The sequence below is a fragment of the Oncorhynchus gorbuscha genome, linkage group LG11 (assembly GCF_021184085.1).
Source record: "Oncorhynchus gorbuscha isolate QuinsamMale2020 ecotype Even-year linkage group LG11, OgorEven_v1.0, whole genome shotgun sequence".
Lineage (NCBI taxonomy): Eukaryota > Metazoa > Chordata > Actinopteri > Salmoniformes > Salmonidae > Oncorhynchus > Oncorhynchus gorbuscha.
In genome coordinates, this window is record NC_060183.1 from 1,535,749 (window position 1) to 1,561,013 (window position 25,265).

Sequence of the window (25,265 nt, forward strand, 5' to 3'; positions counted from 1 at the left end):
GTGTTTTAGGTTATTGTCCTGCTGAAAGGTGAATTCATCTCCCACTGTCTGATGAAAAGCAGACTGAACCAGGTTTTCCTCTGTGCGTAACTCCATTACATTTCTTTGTTATCCTGAAAAACTCCCCAGTCCTTAATGATTACAAGCATACCCATAACATGATGCAGTCAACACTATGCTGACAAGTGGTACTCAGTAATATATTGGATTTGCCCCAAACACAATACTTTGTATTCAGAATGAAAAGTGAATAGATTTGTCACATTTTTTGCAGTACTACGTTAGTGCCTTGTTTGCAAGCAGGATGCATGTTTTGGAATAGTTGTATTCTGTACTGTCTTCCTTCTTTTCACTCTGTTAATTAGGTTAGTATTGTGGAGTAACTACAATGTTGTTGATCCATCCTCAGTTCTCTCTTATCACAGCTATTACACTCTGAAACTGTGACAACGTCACCGTTGGCCTCATGATGAAATCCCTGAGCGGTTTCCTCTTTGGCAGCTTAGTTTGGAAGGACCCCTGTATCTTTGTAGTGACTGGGTGTATTGATACACCATCCAAAGTGTGAGGAATTACTTCACCATGCTCAAAGGGATATATGCAGTTATTTTTTAAACTTTTTATTTTTTAATCTACCTGTAGGTGCTTTTCTTTGCGAGACATTGGAAAACCTCCCTGGCCTTTTGTGGTTGAATCTTGTGTTTTTGAAATTCACTGCTCGACTGTGGGACAATTATCTGTGTGTGGGGTACAGAGAGAGGTAGGTAGTCATTTAAACATTATGTTAAACACTCTTTTTGCTCACATAGTGAGTCCATGCATCTTATAATGTGACCTTTTATTCCTGCACTTATGTATGCGTGCCGTAACAAAGAGGTTTAATACTTATTCACGTTTCAGCTGTAGGCGTGCCGTAACAAAGAGTTTTAATACTTATTCACGTTTCAGCTGTAGGCGTGCCGTAACAAAGAGGATTAATACTTATTCACGTTTCAGCTGTAGGCGTGCCGTAACAGAGGTTTAATACTTATTCACGTTTCAGCTGTAGGCGTGCCGTAACAGAGGTTTAATACTTATTCACGTTTCAGCTGTAGGCGTGCCGTAACAAAGAGGTTTAATACTTATTCACGTTTCAGCTGTAGGCGTGCCGTAACAGAGGTTTAATACTTATTCACGTTTCAGCTGTAAGCGTGCCGTAACAAAGAGGTTTAATACTTATTCACGTTTCAGCTGTAGGCGTGCCGTAACAGAGGTTTAATACTTATTCACGTTTCAGCTGTAAGCGTGCCGTAACAAAGAGGTTTAATACTTATTCACGTTTCAGCTGTAGGCGTGCCGTAACAAAGAGGTTTAATACTTATTCACGTTTCAGCTGTAGGCGTGCCGTAACAAAGAGGTTTAATACTTATTCACGTTTCAGCTGTAGGCGTGCCATAACAAAGAGGTTTAATACTTATTCACGTTTCAGCTGTAGGCGTGCCGTAACAAAGAGGTTTAATACTTATTCACGTTTCAGCTGTAGGCGTGCCGTAACAAAGAGGTTTAATACTTATTCACGTTTCAGCTGTAGGCGTGCCGTAACAAGGAGATTTAATACTTATTCACGTTTCAGCTGTGGGCGTGCCATAACAAGGAGATTTAATACTTATTCACGTTTCAGCTGTAGGCGTGCCATAACAAGGAGGTTTAATACTTATTCACGTTTCAGATGTAGGCGTGCCATAACAAGGAGGATTAATACTTATTCACGTTTCAGCTGTAGGCGTGCCATAACAAAGAGGTTTAATACTTATTCACGTTTCAGCTGTAGGCGTGCCGTAACAAGGATTAATACTTATTCACGTTTCAGCTGTAGGCGTGCCATAACAAGGAGATTTAATACTTATTCACGTTTCAGCTGTAGGCGTGCCATAACAAGGAGATTTAATACTTATTCACGTTTCAGCTGTAGGCGTGCCATAACAAGGAGGATTAATACTTATTCACGTTTCAGCTGTGGGCGTGCCATAACAAGGAGGATTAATACTTATTCACGTTTCAGCTGTAGGCGTGCCATAACAAGGAGGATTAATACTTATTCACGTTTCAGCTGTAGGCGTGCCATAACAAGGAGGATTAATACTTATTCACGTTTCAGCTGTAGGCGTGCCATAACAAGGTTTAATACTCATTCACGTTTCAGCTGTAGGCGTGCCATAACAAGGAGGATTAATATTTATTCACGTTTCAGCTGTAGGCGTGCCATAACAAGGATTAATACTTATTCACGTTTCAGCTGTAGGCGTGCCGTAACAAGGAGATTTAATACTTATTCACGTTTCAGCTGTAGGCGTGCCATAACAAGGAGATTTAATACTTATTCACGTTTCAGCTGTGGGCGTGCCATAACAAGGATTAATACTTATTCACGTTTCAGCTGTAGGCGTGCCATAACAAGGAGGTTTAATACTTATTCACGTTTCAGATGTAGGCGTGCCATAACAAGGAGGATTAATACTTATTCACGTTTCAGCTGTAGGCGTGCCGTAACAAGGATTAATACTTATTCACGTTTCAGCTGTAGGTGTGCCGTAACAAGGATTAATACTTATTCACGTTTCAGCTGTAGGCGTGCCGTAACAAGGATTAAAACTTATTCACGTTTCAGCTGTAGGCGTGCCATAACAAGGATTAATACTTATTCACGTTTCAGCTGTAGGCGTGCCATAACAAGGAGGTTTAATACTTATTCACGTTTCAGATGTAGGCGTGCCATAACAAGGAGGATTAATACTTATTCACGTTTCAGCTGTAGGCGTGCCGTAACAAGGATTAAAACTTATTCACGTTTCAGCTGTGCATTTTTTAGATTGATTTGTAAACATTTCTAAAAACATAATTCCACGTTGACATTATGAAGTATTGTGTGTGTGTGTGTGTAGCCCAGTGACAACAAATACCAGTTGAATCCATTTGTAAACGAAGGCTGTAACAACAAAATGTTTAACAAGACCAGGTGTGTGAATGCTTTCCGAAGGCCCTGTCGAAGCGTTAATTCACTGACCAAAGATTTAGCTTTATCGACGCTAATGAAAGAATGTATTCTGTTGAGCCCATTTCAGCCATTACCTGGGTGTGTTTGATGGATCACTACAAACATTTCTGCAGTCGTAACGTTACAGGGAAAAAATGACAGGCACAAGCAATGACAGGCACAAGAGTCTGAAAGAGGAGTGACAGAAATCAACACAGTGAAGTGGATGTTGCACCCCTCAAACACAGGAAATAGATCCTCGGGTGGGTGGGGCATGTCTGATCCTCGGGTGGGTGGGGCATGTCTGATGCTACTTGTCCAGTATACCCTTCGGGATGTCCAGGACCTCTGTCCCTCTCAGGACCTCTGTCCCTCCCAGGACCTCCTCCTGGGGTGCCCACTGCTGTCCTGCCCTGTCCTCTCTTGACACTGGTCAGTCTGGCTCTTGTAGTGTGCTCTTGTTTTAATGTTGGGGTTGATGTTACTGTAAAACACAGTTAGCACTCTTACAGGAGAGTGTAGCTAACTAAGTTTTACAGTAAGGCTAGCCTAGTTACTGGAAAACAGTTAACACCACTTTACAGTAACTGTGAAGTTAGTTACTGTAAGACCCAGTACTGTTAAGACAAAGACCTCTGATGGTGGAAGAAGTTTGAGGAGTCTTTTCCTGTTGACCACTGAATGTTGTAATACACAGAGGAAGGATGTTGAGTCACCACATCATGCTGTGAGCTGTCAAACTAAACAGTTGGCCCTGCTCTGCTGTGTGGACCTGACAACCCATTCAGTCCCTCCATCCCAGTGTCTGGCAGAGCAGGGCCACGACTGAGGTAGTCACCTGAATAATGTAGCATAGACGACCGAGCAAGACGGGAGGGAGTGATGCTGCTGAAGTCAGGCGGCTTGTCTTTCTCTGCTCTTCCTGTTTTGGAAAGTCCCACCTGTCTGAATGTCAGGCTCTGGTGTTGTGCTGCTACAGGACACAGTATCAATCCAGCTCTGCTACATCTGACTTAATGAGCTCGCTAGTGGACATGGTGACTTAATGAGCTCGCTAGTGGACATGGTGACTTAATGAGCTCGCTAGTGGACATGGTGACTTAATGAGCTCGCTGGTGACGCTAGTGGACATGGTGAGACATGGTAATGAGCTCGCTAGTGGACATGGTGACTTAATGAGCTCGCGAGTGGACATGGTGCCTTAATGAGCTCGCTAGTGGACATGGTGACTTAATGAGCTCGCAAGTGGACATGGTGAGACATGGTGCCTTAATGAGCTCGCTAGTGGACATGGTGCTTTTACACCTGCATTGTTTGCTGTTTGGGGTTTTAGGCTGGGTTTCTGTACAGCACTTTGAGATATCAGCTGATGTACGAAGGGCTATATAAATAAATTTGATTTGATGGTGACTTAATGAGCTCGCGAGTGGACATGGTGAGACATGGTGCCTTAATGAGCTCGCTAGTGGACATGGTGACTTAATGAGCTCGCTAGTGGACATGGTGAGACATGGTGCCTTAATGATCTAGCTAGTGGACATGGTGACTTAATGAGCTAGCTAGTGGACATGGTGACTTACTGAGCTCGCTAGTGGACATGGTGACTTAATGAGCTCGCGAGTGGACATGGTGAGACATGGTGCCTTAATGAGCTAGCTAGTGGACATGGTGACTTAATGAGCTAGCTAGTGGACATGGTGACTTAATGAGCTCGCTAGTGGACATGGTGACTTAATGAGCTAGCAAGTGGACATGGTGACTTAATGAGCTCGCAAGTGGACATGGTGACTTAATGAGCTCGCTAGTGGACATGGTGACTTAATGAGCTCGCTAGTGGACATGGTGACTTAATGAGCTAGCTAGTGGACATGGTGACTTAATGAGCTAGCTAGTGGACATGGTGACTTAATGAGCTAGCTAGTGGACATGGTGACTTAATGAGCTAGCTAGTGGACATGGTGACTTAATGAGCTAGCTAGTGGACATGGTGACTTAATGAGCTAGCTAGTGGACATGGTGACTTAATGAGCTAGCTAGTGGACATTGTGACTTAATGAGCTCGCTAGTGGACATTGTGACTTAATGAGCTCGCTAGTGGACATGGTGACTTAATGAGCTGGCTAGTGGACATGGTGACTTAATGAGCTGGCTAGTGGACATGGTGACTTAATGAGCTGGCTAGTGGACATGGTGACTTAATGAGCTCGCAAGTGGACATGGTGACTTAATGAGCTCGCAAGTGGACATGGTGACTTAATGAGCTCGCGAGTGGACATGGTGACTTAATGAGCTCGTGAGTGGACATGGTGACTTAATGAGCTCGTGAGTGGCCATGGTGACTTAATGAGCTCGTGAGTGGCCATGGTGACTTAATGAGCTCGTGAGTGGCCATGGTGACTTAATGAGCTCGTGAGTGGCCATGGTGACTTAATGAGCTCGTGAGTGGCCATGGTGACTTAATGAGCTCGTGAGTGGCCATGGTGACCTAATGAGCTCGTGAGTGGCCATGGTGACTTAATGAGCTCGCGAGTGGCCATGGTGACCTAATGAGCTCGCGAGTGGCCATGGTGACCTAATGAGCTCGCTAGTGGGCATGGTGACCTAATGAGCTCGCTAGTGGGCATGGTGACCTAATGAGCTCGCTAGTGGGCATGGTGACTTAATGAGCTCGCAAGTGGACATGGTGAGACATGGTGCCTTAATGAGCTCGCTAGTGGACATGGTGACTTAATGAGCTCGCAAGTGGACATGGTGAGACATGGTGCCTTAATGAGCTCGCAAGTGGACATGGTGACTTAATGAGCTCGCAAGTGGACATGGTGACTTAATGAGCTCGCAAGTGGACATGGTGACTTAATGAGCTCACAAGTGGACATGGTGACTTAATGAGCTAGCTAGTGGACATGTTGACTTAATGAGCTAGCTAGTGGACATGGTGACTTAATGAGCTAGCTAGTGGACATGGTGACTTAATGAGCTAGCTAGTGGACATGGTGAGACATGGTTCCTTAATGAGCTAGCTAGTGGACATGGTGACTTAATGAGCTAGCTAGTGGACATGGTGACTTAATGAGCTAGCTAGTGGACATGGTGACTTAATGTGCTAGCTAGTGGACATGGTGAGACATGGTGCCTTAATGAGCTAGCTAGTGGACATGGTGCCTTAATGAGCTCGCAAGTGGACATGGTGACTTAATGAGCTCGCAAGTGGACATGGTGACTTAATGAGCTCGTGAGTGGACATGGTGAGACATGGTGACTTAATGAGCTAGCTAGTGGACATGGTGACTTAATGAGCTCACTGAGTGGACATGTTGACTTAATGACTATGGTGACTTAATGAGCTAGCTAGTGGACATGGTGACTTAATGAGCTCACTAGTGGACATGTTGACTTAATGAGCTAGCTAGTGGACATGTTGACTTAATGAGCTAGCTAGTGGACATGGTGAGACATGGTGACTTAATGAGCTAGCTAGTGGACATGGAGCTGGCTAGTGGACATGGTGACTTAATGAGCTGGCTAGTGGACATGGTGACTTAATGAGCTGGCTAGTGGACATGGTGACTTAATGAGCTGGCTAGTGGACATGGTGACTTAATGAGCTGGCTAGTGGACATGGTGACTTAATGAGCTGGCTAGTGGACATGGTGAGACATGGTGACTTAATGAGCTATTGGACATGGTGAGACATGGTGACTTAATGAGCTATTGGACATGGTGAGACATGGTGACTTAATGAGCTATTGGACATGGTGAGACATGGTGACTTAATGAGCTATTGGACATGGTGAGACATGGTGACCTAAAGAGCTATCCTAGCTACGTGAGGTACCCCGTATCCTAGCTACGTGAGGTAGCCCCGTATCCTAGCTACGTGAGGTAGCCCCGTATCCTAGCTACGTGAGGTAGCACGTAGCCCCGTATCCTAGCTACGTGAGGTAGCACGTAGCCCCGTATCCTAGCTACGTGAGGTAGCACGTAGCCCCGTATCCTAGCTACGTGAGGTAGCACGTAGCCCCGTATCCTAGCTACGTGAGGTAGCCCCGTATCCTAGCTACGTGAGGTAGCCCCGTATCCTAGCTACGTGAGGTAGCCCCGTATCCTAGCTACGTGAGGTAGCACGTAGCCCCGTATCCTAGCTACGTGAGGTAGCACGTAGCCCCGTATCCTAGCTATGTGAGCCTGAGCTAAGATCTTCTCGTACCGTCAACATTTATGGGTGGACATTTTAAATGGGGAGATACTAGGAACACTCTATTTTGATCTTAGACACCCGGAGGTCAATCTTCTCCCTTCTCTTCTCTCCCCTCTCAGGTCAGTCTTCAGTGCCTGGAGAGTTTCCTGTGTCTGTTCCACTGTGTCCGCCACCTCCACAACAGCCATGGCAACAAGGATGCTCTGAAGTTCTGGTAAGGTCTTTGTGAACTTCCTGACTCCGATGAAATGAATTTGTTTTGTTGGTCTGCAATTTTGAAAATGCCTATTTCTGAAAGCTAATGCGACCCCTGAAGACAAGTCTGATGGATGTTTGTCTGTAACCCTCCTGTTACGCAACAGAAGTCTGGATTAGACGTCGACCGATTTATACTGTTACACTGGCAATACTATAGTGCCTATAAGAACATCCAATAGTCAAAGGTTAATGAAAAATATATTGGCTTTTTTTGGTCCTCCAATAATTGGTATTGGTATTGGTATTGTCGAAGAAAAATCATAATCGGTTGACCTCTAATACTAATAATAATATGCATATATTAGCATCTGGTACAGAGTAGGATGCAGTTCACTCTGGGCACGCTATTCATCCAAAAGTGAAAATGCTGTCCCCTATCCCAAAAGAGTTAACATATTTCTCATCCTTCGTTAGCTCATCCTTCGTTATCACTTCATGACTACAGATATGAGTGCTGCGGTCGCTAGTCATTTAGGCAGGTTGCCTTAGTGTTCTTGGGCACATGGACTATGGTGGTCTGCTTGAAACATGTTAGTATTACAGACTCTGACAGAAAGAGGTTGAAAAATGTCAGTGAAGACACTTGCCATTTGGTCAGCGCATGCTCGGAGTACATGTCTGGCCCTGCGGCCTTGTGAATGTTGACCTGTTTAAAAGTCTTACTCACATCGGCTACGGAGAGCGTGATGACATGGTCATCTAGAACAGTTGGTACTCTCAAGCATGCTTCAGTGTTGCTTGCCTTGAAGCGAGCATAGAAGTAAGAGCTTGTCTGGTAGTTTCACGTCACTGGGCAGCTCCGACGAGCTTCTGAGTCGGTGTTGTAGGATTCAATCTGAGTCCTGTATTGGCGCTGCTGTTTGATGGTTCGTTGCATAGGGAGACTTCTTAAAAGCTTCCGGGCCAGAGTCCCGCTCATTGAAAGCGGCAGCTCTACCCTTTTAGCTCAGCGTGGATGTTGCCTGTAATCCATGGCTTCTGGTTAGGGTATGTACGTACGGTCACTGTGGGGACGACGTCATCAATGCACTTATTTATGAAGCCAGTGACTGATGTGGTGTACTCCTCAATGCCATCGGAAGAATCCCGGAACATATTTCAGTCTGTGATAGCAAAACAGACCTGTAGTTTAGCATCTGGTGCTTCCTGCTTTATTTTTTGCTTGTAAGCAGGAATCGGGAGGATAGTATTAGTCAGATTTGCCAAATGGAGGGCGAGGGAGAGCTTTGTGCATCTCTGTGTGGAGTAAAGGAGGTCTAGAGCTTTGTGCATCTCTGTGTGGAGTAAAGGAGGTCTAGAGCTTTGTGCATCTCTGTGTGGAGTAAAGGAGGTCTAGAGCTTTGTGCATCTCTGTGTGGAGTAAAGGAGGTCTAGAGCTTTGCATCTCTGTGTGGAGTAAAGGAGGTCTAGAGCTTTGTGCATCTCTGTGTGGAGTAAAGGAGGTCTAGAGCTTTCCATCTCTGTGTGGAGTAAAGGAGGTCTAGAGCTTTGTGCATCTCTGTGTGGAGTAAAGGAGGTCTAGAGCTTTGCATCTCTGTGTGGAGTAAAGGAGGTCTAGAGCTTTGTGCATCTCTGTGTGGAGTAAAGGAGGTCTAGAGCTTTGTGCATCTCTGTGTGGAGTAAAGGAGGTCTAGAGCTTTGTGCATCTCTGTGTGGAGTAAAGGAGGTCTAGAGCTTTGTGCATCTCTGTGTGGAGTAAAGGAGGTCTAGGTTTGTGCATCTCTGTGTGAGTAAAGGAGGTCTAGAGCTTTGTGCATCTCTGTGTGGAGTAAAGGAGGTCTAGAGCTTTGCATCTCTGTGTGGAGTAAAGGAGGTCTAGAGCTTTGTGCATCTCTGTGTGGAGTAAAGGAGGTCTAGAGCTTTGTGCATCTCTGTGTGGAGTAAAGGAGGTCTAGAGCTTTGCATCTCTGTGTGGAGTAAAGGAGGTCTAGAGCTTTGCATCTCTGTGTGGAGTAAAGGAGGTCTAGAGCTTTGTGCATCTCTGTGTGGAGTAAAGGAGGTCTAGAGCTTTGCATCTCTGTGTGGAATAAAGGAGGTCTAGAGCTTTGTGCATCTCTGTGTGGAGTAAAGGAGGTCTAGAGCTTTGTGCATCTCTGTGTGGAGTAAAGGAGGTCTAGAGCTTTGTGCATCTCTGTGTGGAGTAAAGGAGGTCTAGAGCTTTGTGCATCTCTGTGTGGAGTAAAGGAGGTCTAGAGCTTTGTGCATCTCTGTGTGGAGTAAAGGAGGTCGAGAGTTTATTTATTTTCTCCTCTGTTTCCACATTTAACATGCTGGTAGAAATGAGGTAAAATCACATTAAGTTTCCCTGCATTAAAGTCCCCGGCCACAAACCAATCAACCCAATTTTGACGAATAAAATTGGTTCATTGGCTGAACCCAGTTGGTTTGATTACTTTAAAATGGTCGAGCAAGTAGAGCTCTTTATCCGTTTTAATGGGTGTGGTCTTTATGGGTAACATGACGTATTAGCAGTGATTGATTGGTGTTGTAGAACTAATGTCACACACAGTGGTGGTGCTCTCCGGGCAGAGTAACCACTCTCTAGATTGTGTGGTATAACAAGGGTCAAAGCATCAACAGTTGTCTTCTTCGCAGTTAAAATCTTTGCTGTGTCATTTGTAGCTGTCGACCACCGGTTACAGCTTTGTGTTTTGTAAGTTTCAGATGCACTTTCTTTAGCAGTAGGAACAGCCGGTTGTGGTCGTGGGGAGTTGGAGTTGTCATAGTGGTGTCATTCTTCTAACTCAGCTTTGCTCCCAGCCATCAGTCCCTGTGTTTCCTAGCTCCCCATAGGCGCGCGCGCACACTGTTCCTCTCTTAGCTAGCTCCCCATAGGCCAACCCCCCCCCCCCCCCCCACACACACAACTTAACACACCGTTCACACCGCCCTCTCCTAGCTAGCTCCCCAGAGGTTAGCCCTCTCCTAGCTAGCTCCCCAGAGGTTAGCCCTCTCCTAGCTAGCTCCCCAGAGGTTAGCCCTCTCCTAGCTAGCTCCCCAGAGGTTAGCCCTCTCCTAGCTAGCTCCCCAGAGGTTAGCCCTCTCCTAGCTAGCTCCCCAGAGGTTAGCCCTCTCCTAGCTAGCTCCCCAGAGGTTAGCCCTCTCCTAGCTAGCTCCCCAGAGGTTAGCCCTCTCCTAGCTAGCTCCCCAGAGGTTAGCCCTCTCCTAGCTAGCTCCCCAGAGGTTAGCCCTCTCCTAGCTAGCTCCCCAGAGGTTAGCCCTCTCCTAGCTAGCTCCCCAGAGGTTAGCCCTCTCCTAGCTAGCTCCCCAGAGGTTAGCCCTCTCCTAGCTAGCTCCCCAGAGGTTAGCCCTCTCCTAGCTAGCTCCCCAGAGGTTAGCCCTCTCCTAGCTAGCTCCCCAGAGGTTAGCCCTCTCCTAGCTAGCTCCCCAGATCCCTAGCTGCTCCCCAGAGGTTAGCCCTCCAAATCTGGAAAATGTGAAATCTCCATTTAATGTAATTTTCTGCTAAAAACAGGACCGCCAGTCATTAGGGCTCCCCAGGAGGAGCCCTCTCCTAGCTAGCTCCCCAGATTGTCTCCTAGCTAGCTCCTGGATCAAACCACATTTACTGGAGGTTAGCCCTCTCCTAAAGTACTCCCCAGACTAATCTTTGGTGGGTTGATGATGATTAGCTCCCCAGATTGTCAAACCACATTGACTGGAGGGAAAGTACTCACCTAATCTTTGGAGGGTAGCTAGCTCCCCAGAGGTTAGCCCTCTCCTAGCTAGCTCCCCAGAGGTTAGCCCTCTCCTAGCTAGCTCCCCAGATCCCTTTGGTGGGTTGATGCTCCCCATTATTGATTGTCAAACCATTGACTGGAGGGAAAGCCCTACACAGACTAATCTTTGGCTGGGTTGATGATGATTATTGATTGTCAAACCATTGACTGGAGAGGAAAGCCCTCTCCTACTCAGACTAATCTTTGCTGGGTTGATGATGATTGTTTTGGCATTGGAGCTCCCCAGAGGTTAGCCCTCTCCTAGCTAGCTCCCCAGAGGTTAGCCCTCTCCTAGCTAGCTCCCCAGAGGTTAGCCCTCTCCTAGCTAGCTCCCCAAATTAGCCCTCTCCTAGCTAGCTCCCCAGAGGTTAGCCCTCTCCTAGCATAGCTGAGGTTAGCCCTCTCCTAGCTAGCTCCCCAGAGGTTAGCCCTCTCCTAGCTAGCTCCCCAGAGGTTAGCCCTCTCCTAGCTAGCTCCCCAGAGGTTAGTAAAGCTCCCCAGAGTTCCCTGAACAAGCTCCCCAGTTAACCCACTGTTCCCTGAACAAGGCCTTTATTAACCCACTGTTCCCAAATCTGAAAATGGAAATCTCCATTTAATGTAATTTTCTGTTCCCGCCAGAACAAGGCAGTTAACCCACTGTTCAAACCACATTGACTGGAGGGAAAGTACTCAGACTAATCTTTGGTGGGTTGATGATGATTATTGATTGTCAAACCACTGACTGGACAAGGCACTAATCTTTGTGGGTAATTATTGATTCCCATTGACTGGAGGGAAAGTACACAGACTAATCTTTGTGGGTAACCCATTGTTCCAAACCATTGACAAGGCAGTTAACCCATCTTTGTTCCCTGATGATTGTTTTGGCATTGGCAGTTAACCCACTGTTCCCACACATGAACATAAATGGCAGTTGGAACCCACTGTTCCCAGAACAAGGCAGTTAACCCACTGTTCCCCTGAACAAGGCAGTTAACCCACTGTTCCCCTGAACAAGGCAGTTAACCCACTGTTCCCCTGAACAAGGCAGTTAACCCACTGTTCCCCTGAACAAGGCAGTTAACCCACTGTTCCCCTGAACAAGGCAGTTAACCCACTGTTCCCCTGAACAAGGCAGTTAACCCACTGTTCCCCTGAACAAGGCAGTTAACCCACTGTTCCCCTGAACAAGGCAGTTAACCCACTGTTCCCCTGAACAAGGCAGTTAACCCACTGTTCCCCTGAACAAGGCAGTTAACCCACTGTTCCCCTGAACAAGGCAGTTAACCCACTGTTCCCCTGAACAAGGCAGTTAACCCACTGTTCCCCTGAACAAGGCAGTTAACCCACTGTTCCCCTGAACAAGGCAGTTAACCCACTGTTCCCCTGAACAAGGCAGTTAACCCACTGTTCCCCTGAACAAGGCAGTTAACCCACTGTTCCCCTGAACAAGGCAGTTAACCCACTGTTCCCCTGAACAAGGCAGTTAACCCACTGTTCCCCTGAACAAGGCAGTTAACCCACTGTTCCCCTGAACAAGGCAGTTAACCCACTGTTCCCCTGAACAAGGCAGTCATTGTAAGTAAGAATGAGTTCTTAACTGACTTGCCTAGTTAAATGAAGTTTTTTTTGCGTGTAGTAACGTATGAAGGGGTGTGTAACTCAATGGTGGCAGAAAGAGGATTTGTTGTGAGGCAGAAAGAGGATTTGTTGTGAGGAAGTGAGAAGTGTCACCTCAAGGTGCGTTGGGGGACTGAAGTGTCTAGCTCGAACTGTTTCAAGAAATCCTGTCACAATATCAGACTTTCTTTACTTAATAATTTTCCTGCGTTTATATTTGCATCCAGTTGTCAAATAGTTTCATTCCTATTCAAGAACGTATTTTGTAAGTAATAACTTTAACAACGTATGTTGTAATAACTATGAAAATGATCTGAATGTGAATATAATGTGAGAATAATGTGTGTCTGTGGTGGAGACTAGAGGTCGACCGATTAATCAGAATGGCTGATTAATGAGGGCCGATTTCATGTTTTCATAACAATCGGAAATCGGTATTTATTTGACTTAAAAAAAAAAAAAAATTTACTACTTAATTTAATCTTTATTTAACTAGACAAGTCAGTTAAGAACACATTCTTATTTTCAATGACGGCCTAGGAACAGTGGGTTAACTGCCTTGTTCAGGGGCAGGATGACAGATTTTCACCTTGTCAGCTCGGGGGATTCAATCTTGCACCTTTACAGTTAATTAGTCCAAAGCTCTAACCACCTGCCTCTCATTGCACTCCACCTTACGCGAATGCAGTTAGCAAAGGTAAGTTGCTAGCTAGCATTAAACTTAACTTATAAAAAACAATCAATCATAATCACTAGTTAACTACACATGGTTAATATTACTAGATATTATCTAGCGTGTCCTGCGTTGCATATAATCTGACTGAGCATACAAGTATCTTAAGTATCTGACTGAGCGGTGGTAGGCAGAAGCAGGCGTGTAAACATTCATTCAAACAGCACTTTTGCATTTTGCCAGCAGCTCTTCCTTGTGCGTCAAGCATTGCGCTGTTTATGACTTCAAACCTATCAACTCCTGAGATGAGGCTGGTGTGACCGAAGTGAAATGGCTGGCTAGTTAGCGCGCGCTAATAGCGTTTCAAACTTCACTCGCTCTGAGCCTTGGGGTGGTTGTTCCCCTTGCTCTGTATGGGTAACTCTGCTTCGATGTGGTGGCTGTTGTCGTTGTGTTGCTGGTTCGAGCCCAGGGAGGAGCGAGGAGAGGGACGGAAGCTATACTGTTACACTGGCAATACTAAAGTGCCTATAAGAACATCCAATAGTCAAAGGTATATGAAATAGTCCTATAAATACTATATTAACTACGACCTAAAACCTCTTACCTTGGAATATTGAAGACTCATGTTAAAAGGAACCACCAGCTTTCATATGTTCTGAACAAGGAACTGAAACGTTAGCTTTCTTACATGGCGCATATTGCACTTTTACGTTCTTCTCCAACACTTTGTTTTCGTGTGGAGGCCAGGGCCCGTGTGGAGGCCAGGGCCCGTGTGGAGGCCAGGGCCCGTGTGGAGGCCAGGGCCCGTGTGGAGGCCAGGGCCCGTGTGGAGGCCAGGGCCCGTGTGGAGGCCAGGGCCCGTGTGGAGGCCAGGGCGGGCCCCGTGTGGAGTCTAGAGTTGCGTCTAGAAGTGGCACCATATTCCCTATAGTGCAATACACTACCAGGGATTTGTCTGCCATTTGAATCCTGGGGTGGGCCACCTGAAGCCATATTTTGGGACGCTTAAGTCCAATCCGTGTGTTAAAAAAATCAATATATTAATGCTTTCTGTGTAAACTTAAATGACTAAAACCAGATGTAGAAAAAATACACTGAACCAAAATGGAAACATCAACATTTTACTTAGTTCTACAGAGTTCTTAGGGCTCGTCGACAGCTTCCGGGGAACTTGGAGGGCACGCAACTCAAATAAATAGTCATAAATTATGGATATTAAACATTTATGTACAAACAAGTGTCTTATATCAGTTAAAAGCTTAAAAGCTTGTTAATCTAACTGCACTGTCCGATTTACAATAGGCTTTACTGCCAAAGCATGCCATGCGATTGTTTGAGGACAGTGCCCCACATCAAAATATTTTTCAACCAGCACAGACTTTGTAAAATCATAAATAGGGATTTAAATATTCACTTACTTTTTGATAGTCTTCCTCTGTTTTGCAATCCAAAGAGTTCCAGTCCTTTATGTCTTAAAAAGTCTTGTTAGTTGGAGCCATCAATTTGAGTAATCTACTCATTCAACATGCAGATAAAGGAATCCAAAAAGCTACCGCTAAACTTTGTTAAAACAAGGCAACATACATGTCTATGTAATCCTCAGGTACCCTAAAATGTAATCAAACTATAATATTTCATACGGAAAGAAGTTCAACGCGCACAGACTGATTTCCAACTCTGACTCAGTATCAAAACTCTAAATTCTTCCTTGTTTGGGAAGAAACAAGCCTGAAACCTAGAACAAAGATTGTTGACATCTAGTGGAAGCCATAGGAATTGCAATCTGTGAGTTGGAATAGCAAATGACCCATAGCTTTCCATTGTATGAGTTTTTCTTTGGATGTTCTCCTACCATATCTATTGTGTTATAGTCTCATGCATCATTTAAACATTTCTACAAACTTCAAAGTGTTTTCTATCCAATGGTACCAATTATATGCATAGGTTCTGTGCCTGAGCAACAGGCAGTTTACTTTGGGCAGGTCAGTCAGACAGGAAGTGGAGAAAAATAGACCCTAGCCTGAATAAGTTTAAGGAAATCAGTCAGTTGATATAATGATAGGCATAACCCCACCTCCACCAGGGGGCACTCTGTTCCTGCCTGCCCATACCATAACCCCACCTCCACCAGGGGGCACTCTGTTCCTGCCTGCCCATACCATAACCCTACCTCCACCAGGGGGCACTCTGTTCCTGCCTGCCCATACCATAACCCCACCTCCACCAGGGGGCACTCTGTTCCTGCCTGCCCATACCATAACCCCACCTCCACCAGGGGGCACTCTGTTCCTGCCTGCCCATACCATAACCCCACCTCCACCAGGGGGCACTCTGTTCCTGCCTGCCCATACCATAACCCCACCTCCACCAGGGGGCACTCTGTTCCTGCCTGCCCATACCATAACCCCACCTCCACCAGGGGCACTCTGTTCCTGCCTGCCCATACCATAACCCCACCTCCACCAGGGGCACTCTGTTCCTGCCTGCCTGCCCATACCATAACCTCACCTCCACCAGGGGGCACTCTGTTCCTACCTGCCCATACCATAACCCCACCTCCACCAGGGGCACTCTGTTCCTGCCTGCCTGCCCATACCATAACCTCACCTCCACCAGGGGCACTCTGTTCCTACCTGCCCATACCATAACCCCACCTCCACCAGGGGGCACTCTGTTCCTGCCTGCCCATACCATAACCCCACCTCCACCAGGGGGCACTCTGTTCCTGCCTGCCCATACCATAACCCCACCTCCACCAGGGGGCACTCTGTTCCTGCCTGCCCATACCATAACCCCACCTCCACCAGGGGGCACTCTGTTCCTGCCTGCCCATACCATAACCCCACCTCCACCAGGGGGCACTCTGTTCCTACCTGCCCATACCATAACCCCACCTCCACCAGGGGGCACTCTGTTCCTGCCTGCCCATACCATAACCCCACCTCCACCAGGGGGCACTCTGTTCCTGCCTGCCCATTTGAAGTCAGTTAAGACGCTGCACTGCAGTCAGGTCAAGACCCTGATGAGGACAACGAGCACATTTTCTGACAGCTTGTTGTGCAAACCTACAGTTTCATCTGTCCGGGTGACTGCTCTCGGGCGTTCACTCTCGCTCCAATTAGGCTCTGGTACTGCTCAGCCACAAGCTCTGGTACTGCTCAGCCACAAGCTCTGGTACTGCTCAGCCACAAGCTCTGGTACTGCTCAGCCACAAGCTCTGGTACTGCTCAGCCACAAGCTCTGACCGTGCTCATGTCCTTCATCACTGTTATTTTAATTAGGCTTATTCGGTTGGATTCATTTAGCCAATTATGTGCTGAGATGTTGGTACGAGTCGACCAAGAAATAAGTCACAGCCTGTGTAATTGTTCCCATGTGCACCAGAGACCGTTTCTAATCAGGCTATTCGAAGAAAATAAGTAGTCTGAGTCGTACAGTACTAAAGACAGTAGTAGAGTCTTACAGTACTAAAGACAGTAGTAGAGTCGTACAGTACTAAAGACAGTAGTAGAGTCGTACAGTACTAAAGACAGTAGTAGAGTCGTACAGTACTAAAGACAGTAGTAGAGTCGTACAGTACTAAAGACAGTAGTAGAGTCGTACAGTACTAAAGACAGTAGTAGAGTCGTACAGTACTAAAGACAGTAGTAGAGTCGTACAGTACTAAAGACAGTAGTAGAGTCGTACAGTACTAAAGACAGTAGTAGAGTCGTACAGTACTAAAGACAGTAGTAGTCGTACAGTACTAAAGACAGTAGTAGTCGTACAGTACTAAAGACAGTAGTAGTCGTACAGTACTAAAGACAGTAGTAGAGTCGTACAGTACTAAAGACAGTAGTAGAGTCGTACAGTACTAAAGACAGTAGTAGAGTCGTACAGTACTAAAGACAGTAGTAGAGTCGTACAGTACTAAAGACGGTAGTAGAGTCGTACAGTACTAAAGACGGTAGTAGAGTCGTACAGTACTAAAGACGGTAGTAGAGTCGTACAGTACTAAAGACGGTAGTCGAGTCGTACAGTACTAAAGACGGGAGTCGAGTCGTACAGTACTAAAGACGGGAGTCGAGTCGTACAGTACTAAAGACGGGAGTCGAGTCGTACAGTACTAAAGACGGGAGTCGAGTCGTACAGTACTAAAGACGGGAGTCGAGTCGTACAGTACTAAAGACGGGAGTCGGAGTCGTACAGTACTAAAGACGGGAGTCGGAGTCGTACAGTACTAAAGACGGGAGTCGGAGTCGTACAGTACTAAAGACGGGAGTCGGAGTCGTACAGTACTAAAGACGGGAGTCGGAGTCGTACAGTACTAAAGACGGGAGTCGGAGTCGTACAGTACTAAAGACGGGAGTCGGAGTCGTACAGTACTAAAGACGGGAGTCGGAGTCGTACAGTACTAAAGACGGGAGTCGGAGTCGTACAGTACTAAAGACGGGAGTCGGAGTCGTACAGTACTAAAGACGGGAGTAGAGAAGAGTCTGGAACATAGTTAAAGTTGTGTGTAAAATATGAGACAGTTACAACTGAATTATCTGATCATTAAAAACATTAGAGATGCGAACAAAAAAATGTGGAACTGTTTTGGTGGATGTCAGGAACCGAAATGCATCGGTGAAAGAGCCATTCATTTGGCTCCCCGATTTACAGACTGCGAATACTGGTTTTGAGATCAAAACAACGATTATCTGCGGATCAGCTGTGAAATATTTCTCTAAAGAATCCTCACTGCAGAAATAGAGTAAATGGTGACCAGAGGCGATCTGACGTCATGGTAACCTACCGTTTGGCTCGCTGAAAAGACTCTATGTCCATCACCGTTTCTGACTGCTCAACTCCACCCCCCGCCACGCCCCTGCCACGCCCACAACCTACCCCCCCCTTTTTGACAATAGAATAGGGTGCCATTCTGGACACAAGCCTCAGTCATACATTCAGGCTGGTTGATAACAGAGCTTCGTGTTTTTACTTTCTACTTTTAGAGCACGAAGACATGAACACAACACTGCCTTCCCATCTAATCTGTTTTGCTGCTTTTAAGATGTTTTACCTTCAAGGCTGTGGATATTTAGGGATTTTAGGATGAGGGTTCAAAGCCCTCAATCTTGGTCTCAGGAGAAATGATGATGTTTCTATTTTCAGTTAATTTGTTCTTTAGGTTGGGAAGCGCTGCTCTAGTGGGATTTTATGTGTAAACAACTCTAACACCAAATACACACCGAGGTTTAGATGTTTATTTTGTGAGGAACCTATTTGAGAACATGTGAAGAACAGAGCGGTCATGTAATTTCTACTTTAAGGAAATTACACGGGTCAGCTGTGGGTTCAATCCCTGCATACTGTGTTCTCTCTTTCTGTCCCTGTCTACTGTCTCTCTCTACAGTCTGTCCTGTCTACTGTCTCTACAGTCTGTCTCTCTACAGTCTGTCCCTGTCTACTGTCTCTGCAGTCTGTCCCTGTCTACTGTCTCTCAGTCTGGCGCTTGTACTGTCTCTACCACCCATACGTCTGACTGTAAGTCTCTCTGCTGTATATTATTATTATTATTATTATATTACTGTCTCTACAGTCTGTCCCTGTCTACTGTCTGTCCCTGTCTACTGTCTCTACAGTCTGTCCCCTGTCTACTGTCTCTACAGTCTGTCCCTGTCTACTGTCTCTACAGTCTGTCCCTGTCTACTGTCTCTGCAGTCTCTACAGTCTGTCCCTGTCTACTGTCTCTACAGTCTGTCCCTGTCTACTGTCTCTACAGTCTGTCCCTGTCTACTGTCTCTACAGTCTGTCCCTGTCTACTGTCTCTACAGTCTGTCCCTGTCTCTACAGTCTGTCCCTCTACAGTCTGTCCCTGTCTACTGTCTCTACAGTCTGTCCCTGTCTACTGTCTCTACAGTCTGTCCCTGTCTACTGTCTCTACAGTCTGTCCCTGTCTACTGTCTCTACAGTCTGTCCCTGTCTACCTGTCTCTACAGTCTGTCTCTACTGTCTCTACAGTCTGTCCCTGTCTACTGTCTCTACAGTCTGTCCCTGTCTACTGTCTCTACAGTCTGTCCCTGTCTACTGTCTCTACAGTCTGTCCCTGTCTACTGTCCCTGTCTCTACAGTCTGTCCCTGTCTACTGTCTCTACAGTCTGTCCCTGTCTACTGTCTCTACAGTCTGTCCCTGTCTACTCTGTCTCTACAGTCTGTCCCTGTCTAGTCTGTCCCTGTCTACCGTCTCTACAGTCTGTCCCTGTCTACTGTCTCTACAGTCTGTCCCTGTCTACTGTCTCTACAGTCTGTCCCTGTCTACTGTCTCTACAGTCTGTCCCTGTCTACTGTCTCTACAGTCTGTCCCTGTCTACTGTCTCTACAGTCTGTCCCTGTCTACTGTCTCTACAGTCTGTCCCTGTCTACTGTCTCTACAGTCTGTCCCTGTCTACTGTCTCTACAGTCTGTCCCTCTACAGTCTGTCCCTGTCTGTCTCTACAGTCTGTCCCTGTCTACTGTCTCTACAGTCTGTCCCTGTCTACTGTCTCTACAGTCTGTCTCTACAGTCTGTCCCTGTCTACTGTCTCTACAGTCTGTCCCTGTCTACTGTCTCTACAGTCTGTCCCTGTCTACAGTGTCTCTGTCTCTACAGTCTGTCCCTGTCTCTACAGTCTGTCTCTACTGTCTCTACAGTCTGTCCCTGTCTACTGTCTACTGTCTGTCTACTGTCAGTCTGTCTACTGTCTCTACTGTCTCTACAGTCTGTCCCTGTCTACTGTCTGTCCCTGTCTACTGTCTCTGCAGTCTGTCCCTGTCTACTGTCTCTGCTGTCTCTGTCTCTGTCCCTGTCTACTGTCTCTGCAGTCTGTCCCTGTCTACCGTCTAGTCTGTCCCTGTCTACCGTCTCTGCAGTCTGTCCCTGTCTACCGTCTCTACAGTCTGTCCCTGTCTACTGTCTCTGTCTACTGTCCCTGTCTACTGTCTCTGCAGTCTGTCCCTGTCTACTGTCTCTGCAGTCTGTCCCTGTCTACTGTCTCTGTCTACTGTCTCTAGTCTCTCTCTGCTGTCTCTGCAGTCTGTCCCTGTCTACCGTCTCTACAGTCTGTCCCTGTCTACCGTCCCTACAGTCTGTCCCTGTCTACCGTCTCTGCAGTCTGTCCCTGTCTACCGTCTCTGCAGTCTGTCCCTGTCTCTAGTCTCTCTCTGCTGTCTCTAGTCTGTCCCTGTCTCTGCTGTCTCTACAGTCTGTCCCTGTCTACCGTCTCTGCAGTCTGTCCCTGTCTACCGTCTCTGCAGTCTGTCCTGCAGTCTGTCTGTCTACCGTCTCTGCACCGTCCCTGTCTACCGTCTCTGCAGTCTGTCCCTGTCTACTGTCTCTGCAGTCTGTCCCTGTCTACTGTCTCTGCAGTCTGTCCCTGTCTACCGTCTCTGCAGTCTGTCCCTGTCTACCGTCTCTGCAGTCTGTCCCTGTCTACCGTCTCTGCAGTCTGTCCCTGTCTACCGTCTCTGCAGTCTGTCCCTGTCTACTGTCTCTGCAGTCTCTCCCTGCTGTCTCTGCAGTCTGTCCCTGTCTACCGTCTCTGCAGTCTGTCCCAGTCTGTCCCTGTCTACCGTCTCTGCAGTCTGTCCCTGTCTACCGTCTCTGCAGTCTGTCCCTGTCTACCGTCTCTGCAGTCTGTCCCTGTCTACCGTCTCTGCAGTCTGTCCCTGTCTACCGTCTCTGCAGTCTGTCCCTGTCTACTGTCTCTAGTCTCTCTCTGCTGTCTCTGCAGTCTGTCCCTGTCTACTGTCTCTACAGTCTGTCCCTGTCTACCGTCTCTACAGTCTGTCCCTGTCTACCGTCTCTGCAGTCTGTCCCTGTCTACCGTCTCTGCAGTCTGTCCCTGTCTACCGTCTCTGCAGTCTGTCCCTCTACCGTCAGTCTGTCCTGCAGTCTGTCCCTGTCTACCGTCTCTGCAGTCTGTCCCTGTCTCTCTCTGCAGTCTGTCCCTGTCTCTGCCGTCTGTCCCTGCAGTCTGTCCCTGTCTACCGTCTCTGCAGTCTGTCCCTGTCTCTGTCCGTCTCTGCAGTCTGTCCCTGTCTACCGTCTCTGCAGTCTGTCCCTGTCTACCGTCTCTGCAGTCTGTCCCTGTCTACCGTCTCTGCAGTCTGTCCCTGTCTACCGTCTCTGCAGTCTGTCCCTGTCTACCGTCTCTGCAGTCTGTCCCTGTCTACCGTCTCTGCAGTCTGTCCCTGTCTACCGTCTCTGCAGTCTGTCCCTGTCTACCGTCTCTGCAGTCTGTCCCTGTCTACCGTCTCTGCAGTCTGTCCCTGTCTACTGTCTCTAGTCTCTCTCTGCTGTCTCTGCAGTATATGTCTGTCTACTGTCTCAATAGAATGTCTCTCTACTGTCTTTGCAGTGTCCAATTTACAGTAGCTATTACAACAACACAAATGCTATTGTTTGAGGATAATGGACAACAACAAAACAATTACCACAGCAACTGATTTTATACATTCACCTCTGAAGGTAAATAATGTACAGTTGAAGTCAAAGTTTACATAAACCTCGGCCAAATACATTTCAACTCAGTTTTTCACAATTCGACAATTTCACAATTTAATTCTAGTCAGAGCTGGTGTAACTGAGTCAGGTTTGTAGGTCTCCTTGCACAAACACGCTTTTTAAGTTCTGCCCACACATTTTCTATAGGATTGAGGTCAGGGCTTTGTGATGGCCACTCAAATACCTTGACTTTGTTGTCCTTAAGCCATTTTGCCACAACTTTGGAAATATGGTTGGGGTCATTGTCCATTTGAAAGACCCATTTGTGACCAAGCTTTAACTTCCTGACTGATGTCTTGAGATGTTGCTTCAATATATCCACATAATTTTCCTGCCTCATGATGTCATCTATTTTGTGGAGTGCACCAGTCCCTCCTGCAGCAAAGCACCCCCACAACATGATGCTGCCACCCCCCGTGCTTCACGGTTGGGATGGTGTTCTTCGGCTTGCAAGCCTCCCCCTTTTTCCTCCAAACATCTGTTTCATCATTACATTTACATTACATTTAAGTCATTTAGCAGACGCTCTTATCCAGAGCGACTTACAAATTGGTGCATTCACCTTATGACATCCAGTGGAACAGTCACTTTACAATAGTGCATCTAAATCTTAAAGGGGGGGGGGTGAGAGGGATTACTTATCCTATCCTAGGTATTCCTTAAAGAGGTGGGGTTTCAGGTGTCTCCGGAAGGTGGTGATTGACTCCGCTGTCCTGGCGTCGTGAGGGAGTTTGTTCCACCATTGGGGGGGCCAGAGAAGCGAACAGTTTTGACTGGGCTGAGCGGGAACTGTACTTCCTCAGTGGTAGGGAGGCGAGCAGGCCAGAGGTGGATGAATGCAGTGCCCTTGTTTGGGTGTAGGGCCTGATCAGAGCCTGGAGGTACTGAGGTGCCGTTCCCCTCGCAGCTCCGTAGGCAAGCACCATGGTCTTGTAGCGGATGCGAGCTTCAACTGGAAGCCAGTGGAGAGAGCGGAGGAGCGGGGTGACGTGAGAGAACTTGGGAAGGTTGAACACCAGACGGGCTGCGGCGTTCTGGATGAGTTGTAGGGGTTTAATGGCACAGGCAGGGAGCCCAGCCAACAGCGAGTTGCAGTAATCCAGACGGGAGATGACAAGTGCCTGGATTAGGACCTGCGCCGCTTCCTGTGTGAGGCAGGGTCGTACTCTGCGGATGTTGTAGAGCATGAACCTACAGGAACGGGCCACCGCCTTGATGTTAGTTGAGAACGACAGGGTGTTGTCCAGGATCACGCCAAGGTTCTTAGCGCTCTGGGAGGAGGACACAATGGAGTTGTCAACCGTGATGGCGAGATCATGGAACGGGCAGTCCTTCCCCGGGAGGAAGAGCAACTCCGTCTTGCCGAGGTTCAGCTTGAGGTGGTGATCCGTCATCCACACTGATATGTCTGCCAGACATGCAGAGATGCGATTCGCCACCTGGTCATCAGAAGGGGGAAAGGAGAAGATTAATTGTGTGTCGTCTGCATAGCAATGATAGGAGAGACCATGTGAGGTTATGACAGAGCCAAGTGACTTGGTGTATAGTGAGAATAGGAGAGGGCCTAGAACAGAGCCCTGGGGGACACCAGTGGTGAGAGCGCGTGGTGAGGAGACAGATTCTCGCCACACCACCTGGTAGGAGCGACCTGTCAGGTAGGACGCAATCCAAGCGTGGGCCGCGCCGGAGATGCCCAACTCGGAGAGGGTGGAGAGGAGGATCTGATGGTTCACAGTATCGAAGGCAGCCGATAGGTCTAGAAGGATGAGAGCAGAGGAGAGAGAGTTAGCTTTAGCAGTGTGGAGCGCCTCCGTGATACAGAGAAGAGCAGTCTCAGTTGAATGACTTGTCTTGAAACCTGACTGATTTGGATCAAGAAGGTCATTCAGAGAGAGATAGCGGGAGAGCTGGCCAAGGATGGCACGTTCAAGAGTTTTGGAGAGAAAAGAAAGAAGGGATACTGGTCTGTAGTTGTTGACATCGGAGGGATCGAGTGTAGGTTTTTTCAGAAGGGGTGCAACTCTCGCTCTCTTGAAGACGGAAGGGACGTAGCCAGCGGTCAGGGATGAGTTGATGAGCGAGGTGAGGTAAGGGAGAAGGTCTCCGGAAATGGTCTGGAGAAGAGAGGAGGGGATAGGGTCAAGCGGGCAGGTTGTTGGGCGGCCGGCCGTCACAAGACGCGAGATTTCATCTGGAGAGAGAGGGGAGAAAGAGGTCAGAGCACAGGGTAGGGCAGTGTGAGCAGAACCAGCGGTGTCGTTTGACTTAGCAAACGAGGATCGGATGTCGTCGACCTTTTCAAAATGGTTGACGAAGTCATCTGCAGAGAGGGAGGGAGGGAGGGGGAGGAGGATTCAGGAGGGAGGAGAAGGTGGCAAAGAGCTTCCTAGGGTTAGAGGCAGATGCTTGGAATTTAGAGTGGTAGAAAGTGGCTTTAGCAGCAGAGACAGAGGAGGAAAATGTAGAGAGGAGGGAGAGAAAGGATGCCAGGTCCGCAGGGAGGCGAGTTTTCCTCCATTTCCGCTCGGCTGCCCGGAACGCTGTTCTGTGAGCTCGCAATGAGTCGTTGAGCCATGGAGCGGGAGGGGAGGACCGAGCCGGCATGGAGGATAGGGGACATAGAGAGTCAAGGGATGCAGAAAGAGAGGAGAGGAGGGTTGAGGAGGCAGAATCAGGAGATAGGTTGGAGAAGGTTTGAGCAGAGGGAAGAGATGATAGGATGGAAGAGGAGAGAGTAGCGGGGGAGAGAGAGCGAAGGTTGGGACGGCGCGATACCATCCGAGTAGGGGCAGTGTGGGAGGTGTTGGATGAGAGCGAGAGGGAAAAGGATACAAGGTAGTGGTCGGAGACTTGGAGGGGAGTTGCAATGAGGTTAGTGGAAGAACAGCATCTAGTAAAGATGAGGTCGAGCGTATTGCCTGCCTTGTGAGTAGGGGGGGAAGGTGAGAGGGTGAGGTCAAAAGAGGAGAGGAGTGGAAAGAAGGATGCAGAGAGGAATGAGTCAAAGGTAGACGTGGGGAGGTTAAAGTCGCCCAGAACTGTGAGAGGTGAGCCGTCCTCAGGAAAGGAGCTTATCAAGGCATCAAGCTCATTGATGAACTCTCTGAGGGAACCTGGAGGGCGATAAATGATAAGGATGTTAAGCTTGAAAGGGCTGGTAACTGTGACAGCATGGAATTCAAAGGATGCGATAGACAGATGGGTAAGGGGAGAAAGAGAGAATGACCACTTGGGAGAGATGAGGATCCCGGTGCCACCACCCCGCTGACCAGAAGCTCTCGGGGTGTGCGAGA

The 25,265-nt window shown here is 47.6% G+C and overlaps 1 protein-coding gene across 1 annotated transcript in view; it reads left to right on the forward strand.

The window, feature by feature from the left end:
• lyst (lysosomal trafficking regulator) overlaps positions 1-25,265 on the forward strand; it is a 245,382-nt gene that overhangs the window by 19,976 nt on the left and 200,141 nt on the right. Inside the window, 1 exon segment of the mRNA XM_046368397.1 lies at positions 7,331-7,425. Coding sequence (XP_046224353.1) covers positions 7,331-7,425 — 95 coding nt within the window.